The 9128-nt window shown below is 37.8% G+C and overlaps 1 protein-coding gene across 1 annotated transcript; it reads left to right on the forward strand.

Annotated features, from left to right (window-relative positions):
* Window positions 1–634: 634 nt before the first annotated feature.
* LOC115972155 lies at window positions 635–1508 on the forward strand. The gene has a single exon (XM_031092331.1). It carries the CDS (start codon window positions 757–759, stop codon window positions 1321–1323), a length of 567 nt encoding a protein of 188 aa, XP_030948191.1. The 5' UTR covers window positions 635–756; the 3' UTR covers window positions 1324–1508.
* The last annotated feature ends 7620 nt before the right edge of the window (window positions 1509–9128 follow it).

Genomic DNA, 9128 nt, shown 5'->3' on the forward strand with positions numbered 1-9128 from the left:
CATTGTCTTTGTTCAAATATTATTATCATCCACTCTCATTCAAATAATCTAATTGATAGACTAAGATATCAAACACCTACCACTTGATTCATAAAATTAAGGTGTATATATCTGCTCACCATAATTAATCATATAAGCACAAAGTCATCCTAACTCGTAATGTTGCCTTTTAATTACAAAATGTGAGAACTCTTATTTTTCAGATAAGAATTTTTAATTAAAGAGCAATTACAAATGAAAAACACATAGTATTCCCTTGAATGTGATTTAAAAACAATGCACATGGGAGGCATATAGTTGGAGAGTCCAATCCAACACCTTCATTGTGTATAGTTTAAGGATTAGTTAATACAGTTACAGTTGAACCACTTATTTTTCTTATTAGGTACACAAAATTTGTAGATCACTCCACATTATGGGACCCCGTAGATCCAAAAGCATCCGTTAGATCAAACCTCAGACTTTATTACATTGGATCAGTGCCAATGAGGAGTAGGTCAATGTCAATGTCTTTCACTAATTATTAATCTCAGCTCAAAAGCCAACAACCCCATCTAAGTTTAATTTCAAGTCCAATGTTATGACCGTCACAAAATGGAGCGGTTAAACAAACACCTCCTAAATATTTCTACACACCCAACTTCTTAATAAAATGCAACACAAACTCATCTTGTACACTCAAGCCTCACATTGCTCTCGTGAAGTACCTAATTACAGATTTCAAGCCCTCAAATCTCTTTGAGCCTCTCTTTTTTCATGGGAAACTATATAACATACCGTCCATCTAATGCCAAAGTTATTCTATGGGATGGCACGGTTCATGAATTTGATAAACCTTTAACCGTGGCTGAGCTCATGTTAGAGCACCCACAACAAGTTGTGGTTGAATTGCACTCAGCTGTGAATGAAAGAAGGCCAACTCCATTGGCTGCTGACAAGAATCTAGAGATGAAAAAGACTTATATAATGCTTCCAATGAAACGAGGGAAGCCGGTCTCATTGTCAAGTGAAGAAGCTCGCCGCCTTCTTTTAAGTGCGAATTCAGTTTTACATTCGAAATCTCTATTGTCTTCATCAAAGTTTCTCCCTTTGTTTGCTCTGATGTGCCCTGCCAGAGTAGGCAATGAACAAGAATTTTTGTCACAAAAGAAAGAAAACGTGGAGAGGACAGAGGAGAGGTTTGTTCCGGAGTTTTTGCCCGAGATATTAGATGGGAGACCAGAATATTTGAGTAGGGAATTATCAGGCAAGGGGTGGAAACCCAATTTAGATACTATTAAGGAGAAGAAGGTTAAGAAGAAGCTGTCTCGGTGGTTGTTTTGAAGATATTGTCAAAGTTCATGAAATTTGAAACGGTACCATGTATGGCAATGCATTTTATTGTACGAAATTAATTAGGAAAAATGTCTTAAAGAATGCTAGTATGAGTTTGTCAAAGAATCTAAACCTGTTAAAACTGATGTTGCTGTTATTTTCATGCATGGAGTTATGGATCTTTCAATTTGGAAGTACTTTTGATTCAATTTAAATCAAAAGAAGCAAGCTAATCTCATACCATTAAAATTAATTAGAGAGATGCTCAAATAAATAGAGTTAAATTTTCACTATTATTTTTTTTTTTTGGGCAGAATAAACACACTTTTTTGCAAGAAAACAAAAGAAGAAAAATGGGCTGCCCATCTACTCTATAAGAGAACAAAGTAGTAGGGATAGACTGACATGATGGGAATGGAGCCTTCCACATTACTAGCAGAGGTCAAAAGGGCAATATTATGAGCAACATCATTACTAGGTGTATTATTTTGGAAGGACCCCTCATTCATAGAGAGAGCTCTTTCATTTTTTTGCTGGTTGTTATGATAAGATTAGCCAAGTTGGCAAACAATGCCAAAATGAAGGACATAAATTATTACAAAATTTCGTGTAAACTATAAAATGGGACATAGTCATCTCCATCCACAAACATCAGGAATTTTCGTTCCTGATATGATTATCTTGAAACTTTACTAATAGTATAGCACGTATTTTCTATTTTTGTTGTAGTGAAAACTAGCAGGCATTTTTGGTGGTGCTCAAGCTGGAAATTAAGGGCTGACCTTCTCATGCCATCTCTCCTTCTATTAATTAATTTGGAGTAGGCTAGCCATCCGTTGCAATAATTTTTGTATGAGTGCACACTTTTGTTGAACTTTTGGTTGTGTTTAAACTTCAAAGACTGTAGACATACTTTTCAATTACTACATTTTGATCCTAAAGTTTGATTTTAAATGAAATCACTAGGGGTCACTTGCCCCACGCATATGTAAACACACTTATTTTAGGTGGAACTCTGACTTAATCCAAACATTAGAGTTCAAATGCAGTGATTGAAAGTTTATGAACTAAATTATACACTATATATATATATATATATTGTGATTAAATTTTTTATAAAGTTGAATAATGAGTTTTATTTCACAAAAAGAAGAAGAAGTCGGCCCACCTTCCCCTATCAGCACTAAAAGAACTGCTAGTAGGAAATAGAATTGGGCCTCCATCCATTGCAAAAGAAGGCTAGGGAATACATTGCAGTAATGGCTGTACTAATTTTCCTAATTGGGTAGGTGACTTGGAAAACAGATTCCAACAAAAAGAGTCATCAAAATGACATTGATAATCTGATGCTTAAATTAGAGATCAAGCTTTCTTCGTAAAAGAAAAGAAAGTACTTTTTTAAGGGATTTGCTTATGTGTATCTTCTCTTGTCATTTTCCTAAGGTTGTTCTAAGTGGATATTGATAGAGAACCATTTTCTTCAATTTTAGTGTCGAATGGCATGGCTTGTATCCGTTGGTGCTGATCTTGGGGCATAATTTAGTTTGTGCCTTTATTGATTTCTCATGTTGAGATCACTGTTGTAGGTTGATGTCAAATAGGTCATTTGATGGACTGGTCTTATAAGGGTTGAACCTAGTAGGCATTACTTTGTTGTGATTGGGCTGTGTTAGTTACCTGATTTCTTAATGAATTGAGTAGACGACGTGACCTTCTCTACCGAGCATATCCGTATCATATATTTTAGATGAAAATACTAATAATATTACTATTAGCGAAAATCAAAGTAAGATACAAAATCGAACCATGATTAACATATTTGACTCTAGTTAACCATCTTTAATATTAGGATTTGATGAAGCAGATAATTGTAGCTTGTCAGTATGCTCCTCGTCAACGGTATGGATGACCGTCAGTACTTGTTTAAAAGGAACAATGTAAGAGGGCACCTGAGGTCTCGACGGAGCCTCTGATACTTAAGTCAGTTTATATCCTTGAGAAACAGAATAATGTAAGAGACAGTCTGAGTATAGTGTGTAAGTGTATGCATAGATGTCTTGCTTACCTGTTGTTATTTGCCTTATATAGCATGTCTGTGAATAAATGCTCGGGGTATTTATTGTGCCAGACATTGGAGGTTTTGAATAGCCTATTGAATGCCGTTATATCCTTGTTTAAAGTCTTGTAACGGTTTTACAACGGCCAGCTTAGCTGTCTAAGGCTGATAGGCCAAGAATGTATTGACCTCTTTGATAACTTAATCAATTAATTTAGCCAAGTGAAATTAATTAGATTCAATTACATGCAATGAGCATGGTAGCACAAACAAATCACCAAATAACTAAATGCAACGGAAATTAAATTTGACACGGGTGATTTGTTTACGAATGGGGAAAACCATCGAGGCAAAACCCCACCTGGTGAATTTAAGGTCACTCCTCCCGAGAATCCACTATTATCAAAACAAACGGTTACAAGTAAAGAAATCCCAATACCTTATATTAACCTATAGTTGAACCCTTACCCCAATACACAATTGGACTTGTAATGTAGTGACAATCTCTCCTTTCAATGCACGGCTCCAAGTACGTGACTAACCAATCGATGCACGGATCCCAGTACGTAACTAACACACCAACTTGGGAAGGATGTTGGCTGCAAAGTTTTTCAGTTCATCCACACGATGAAGATTAAGAAACTCATTGGATACAAAACCTTACGGCGTACAAACGCAGCAGCTTCTTCAAGAGAAAGATGAACTAGGGCAGATTGTCTCCAATCATAATATGCATGTTAACAAGTGCAACAACCTTTGCATCAACTGAGATGGCCCATAAAATAATCTTTATATATGTCTAAGATTGTGAGAAAAGAAACTCTACACAAATAACTTGGATATGCGTGAAAAACGTATCTGAAAATTTGAATTTCGTAATTCTCAATAGATACAGCTGTCAAGCTATCTGTCGAGCTTCAAATATTAAATTTCGATAGATACATCTGTTGAGATATCTGTCAAGCTTTAATGAATAGCACTTCTTTACTTGATTCTTGGACAGATTTGCATGACTTCAATACTTGGACTTGAACTCTTATTCCTTGAAGTATTAAACACATCCTAGATCTACCTAATTACAAGTAAAGTGCGTTTTGACAAATGATTAACCAATTCCAAATGACATGTGTTCATAACATGTTCCACATATGTCCTAACAAAGGCTTTTTGCTAGAGCCTATAACATTTAGACCTTGTTAAGGAAAGGATTTAGGGCCGGATCATTAATGTGTGTAATGGTCGTCAATGTTACTAACGACCTATTTTATTGATGGTCTGCAATCTCTTAGTCGACCAAATTCTCTGAAGGTCCGTTGATCGAATAACTCTGATCGAATGTGGCACTTCAATTGCCCCCTTATTCCTTAGTCGTTCCTTCTTTGAGACAAGTAGAGGAATAACTCTAGCGCTTTTTGATTGCTTTTCCTCTTCCCAAAATTCCCATCCCATCACATTAATGGAGACGTGATTTTCTGTCAAGTACCGGCCACGTGTGGAATATGCCTTGGTTGTGTGTGTGAGGGATTTTATGGGTTTTGAGCTTTTGGCGCCATAAACCAAGTTTTCCTTTTTAGAAAAGAAAACTCTTTATCTTCTTTCTTCCTTTTTCTGCACTAGTTCCATATTTGAGGTCTGAAGTATCAAAACTCCTTACTTCTCAAAATCTCGGTAAGATTTTCCTTTCTTAGTACTCCATTTATGGTTGATTTGTCTTTGGTTCGGCGTGAGTGTACTTCTGTTTCCTTCTTCTTTGCTAGATTAGGAGTTTTTCTTGAGAAGTCTGGTGGAAAACGTCCTCGAGTTGGGTCGTTTCTTCCCCGTGATTGTGTAGCTTTTAGGCCAATGCTTCTTGATTTTTACCCCTTGATTCGTCATCCCTTGATTTCTTATCACGTAGAGATGGGTGATAAAGAAATTGAGACTAGGGTTAGTGAATTCGAGTCTAGTTCCTCTTCTAGCAGTGATTCTATTTTTGAAATCACTCTAGTGAAGCCATCCTCTTCTTTGAGACCTTTAGTTCCTTCTAAACTTCCCAAGTCTTCTACTTATTCTTCACGTACTCGCTCTTCTTTGCGAGCTTCTTCATTCTCATCTGTGACTCCATTTCATGCTCTTTCTGAAGAATGCGTATTGGATGATTTGGAATCCATTAGGGGGAGATTCCAAATTCCTAGTGAGGTCGTCTTTAGGTTGCCTTATACTGGTGAGAAAGCTTGTAGCTTTGCTCATGAGGAGGTGAGCTTTTACGAGGCTACCTTCTTCTGTGGATTGAGGTTTCTTGTTCACCCTTTCATACACCATCTTCTATCCAATCTTAATATTGCTCCAGGGCAGCTCATTCCTAATGTCTAGAGGACGATCGTCAGTTGTATGGCCATATGATTCATAGCTCATGACGGGGAGATGATCACCCTGAATGAATTTTTGTTTTTGTGTAAGTTGAAGCCTTTTACCCATTACGGGTACTTTAAACTCTCTCCTTGGGATAAGCAGACCAAGGTAGTCCATGAATTTCCTACTTCCTTTCGTGATTGGAAATCATGTTACTTTTTTGTGTCTGGAGAATTTAAGACGTTGAGCAACGACCTTTGGGGTGAGGTCTCGAGGTTATTGCAAAGATGGAAAATACCCACTATTGGTGTGCTATTTTTCTCTTCTTGTTTCTATTTTCTTTTTGTTTTGCTCATTTTTGATTTTCTAACCTTCTTTCTTATTTGCTTTGTAGCTATTGAATGACCTGAGTTGGAGGAGCGATACCAAGGACGCATTGAAGTTGCTCTAGGGTTTGCTCTTACTCTCTCGTCTGAGGATTTTAAGAGTCTTGTAGGTACTCGTCGGTTATACGAATGTTGTCTCAAACCTGAACCTTCTAAATTGGTGCTGGAAAAAATTGCTCTTGAAGAAAGGAGTGCTCTCTCTCTCTCTCTCTCTTTATTTTTGAATGACGAGCAATTTTCCTTATATTGACGATTATGCACTTCTTATGACGAGGAAGTATTTTTATAATGACGAGTGTTTGTTTTTTGTAGAGATGGCGACTAGGCAAAGCAAGGATAAGTACGCTCGTCTGAAAAGCATGAAAAACGAGTCTCTGTCTTCGTTGGCCCTTGATGCCAAGAGGTGTAGATTTGGCGAAGGAAATTTCGAAGGGCCTGCCCCTTTGGCCTTGTTCTAGGCTCCTGTTTCCCCAACCCTTTCTTCAGAGGTGGTGTTTGTGCTTCCATCATCAGTCGTTGCTCCTCTTGTCATTCGTTCAAAAGGGAAGGGCAAGGTCGGGAAGAGTGTTTGGGAGGACCCAGCTATTGCCGTTGGCCAAGCCCATAATGTCATCATTGACGAGGAGCTGAGTGGCCTTTTTGCTGTACCTTCTCACGAGCTCGTCAATCGTCATATCCACAAGTTGGTGCAGGTATGTTGTTTATTTTTCTTTTCTTTCCTCCTTGGATTTCATTCCGCAGAAATATGAGATTTTAGCCATGTCTTTGTCTTCTAGGTCCTTGGTGAATCCCTTCAACTGACGATTGACAACTGATTACTTGAGTGTTGAAGAGAAAGTGGTTGTCGCTCTATCTAAGGCCAAGTCTGCTGAGGCTGAAAGTTCACGACTGAGGAAGGATTTAGTGGAAGCTATGGACTAGGCCATGAAATCCAAAGAAAAGGTAGATGAGCTTAAGAAGGCCTTAAAGGTTGAGAAGAAACTCATCGCTCAAAAGGACGATGAACTCCAAACTGCTCTCCTTCGGACTGCTGAGGCCAGGGACGAGGTGATTTCTTAGTTCCAAGAGTCCGAACATTATTCTGACCTTCTATTCCACCAGTACTTCAAGGGCTTTGAGCTTCTACGTAGGTGGATGTTGAAGCATCAGGGGGAAGCCATTTACTTCTCATCTTTGGATTTTGAAATTGGTCACACAGAGATGATTGTTATTGAAGCCAAGGAAGAGGAAAGTTGAGCTACTAAAGGGGTTGCTTTTGTCCTTGCTGATATTGAAGCTGAAGTTGAAGTTGAAACTGTTGCTGTAGATGTTGCTGCTGCTAGAGGAGGTGAGGCTATTGACGAGGGTGCTGATAGTCAGATCGTCATTACTTCTACAGATCTTCCCTTAGAGCAAGCTTAGTTGTTTTTTTGTTTTATTTTTTTATTTCCATTATTCCAAAGTTATGAACAATGGGTTCCTCCTGTTTTGAGGCTTTTGTTTCCAAATAGTGGTTGCCTCTATGTTTTGAGGCTTACTTTGCTTGACAATACTAACTGCCCTAAGGCATATTTTGTTTAAAAACAATGGTTGCCTCTTTGTTTGAGGCCCTTATATTTCGTGCTTTGTTTGCTATCATGATTTCCACTCTAAAGCTTGCTGTTTGAAACTTGATATTATTTCCTTAGGAATTTTATAGCTTTTGAGGTTTGTCATGTGATCACTAGAGTTTGTAACAATGTTATGCTACAAATAGGCTATAAAAAATTTATAGAGATAGCATAAGCTTAATCATCTTTAAACTCATCAAATAGAGTTGGGATGACATGTATTTGAGCTTTAATTTCGTCAATAAAAGACATAATTCAAGCTTGTTCGTAAAGTTTAGCTTAGCAATTGAGTTTGAACCATCAATTGTGGTGAAAACATGCTGTTGAAGCTTTGTAAGGACGTTACGAGTTGGCTGTGTGAATTTGTGCTTGTCAATGAATTTTAAAGTTTTGAGACGATGTAGACTGGCTACTGAAGATTTGATAGTAAAGTTTGTATCACTGTGTAGGCTTAAACTGGCTACTTGAAGATTTGCTCTTTCATAGTAGTGAAGCTTTGTAGCTCAGAGTTGTTCTTGGCAGTAGAGTTCGTATCCTAGATTTTCGACTTGAGTTGATACTCGTCAATGGTATCCATTTTGATGTTGATTGATTGCTTGAGCTTATGCTCTTTAGTAGAATTTGTATCGTTGGTTCGATGTAGATTGACTACCTAAGCTTATGCTTATCTGATGAATCTATACCGAAGACTTGATGTAGATTGACTACTTGAGTTGATACTTGTCAGTAGAATCTGTGTCGACGATTTGATGTAGATTGACTACTTGAACTTTATGCTCGTCGATAGAATCTGTATCATGGACTTGCTACTGAAGCTTTGTGCTTGATAGTGGAGCTTTGATTAATCGTCCTTGGAGCTCATATTACTTTTGACCAATCAAGTACTTGAATAGCTTGGAAGCTCTTTTATTTCATTCACCTTAATAAGGGGGTTGTAAGGGAAATAACTTGACTGAAAAGAAATGCTCAAAAGAAATGCGCTTTAATAAAATTTCTGCTTATCTGATGTTTCGACGTCTTCTACTGGTCTCGAACCACTCCTCGTTTCTGACTTCAAGTAGGCAATTCAGTTTTTAGCTTTAGTTGTTGAAAGCCTCATCATAGCCCCATTTTCTCCCTCTAGTCGAGCTTTGATGATCTACATTGAAGTTCGATTTGTGACTTCTGTCTGACTGTTTACTTGGGGGTTCCCAGGTGACGAATAATGGTTCTTGATGCCAAAATTTCCACAGAATTTTCTGACGACCATTATCTGAGATGATCACTCTTGGGATTCCTAACCTGCAAACAATAATCTTCCTTGAATTGGAAAAGTTTGTAGTCCTTCCATGCTTGAGGTCATTTGTATTTCCAAGTGTACTCCTTGATGGTCTGTGACATTACAAGATTAGGCCAGCCTAGCCAATTTTGTCAACTTCGAAGTTGCTTTCCCTTGGGATCTGTTCAACCCTG

The sequence above is a fragment of the Quercus lobata genome, chromosome 12 (assembly GCF_001633185.2).
Source record: "Quercus lobata isolate SW786 chromosome 12, ValleyOak3.0 Primary Assembly, whole genome shotgun sequence".
Lineage (NCBI taxonomy): Eukaryota > Viridiplantae > Streptophyta > Magnoliopsida > Fagales > Fagaceae > Quercus > Quercus lobata.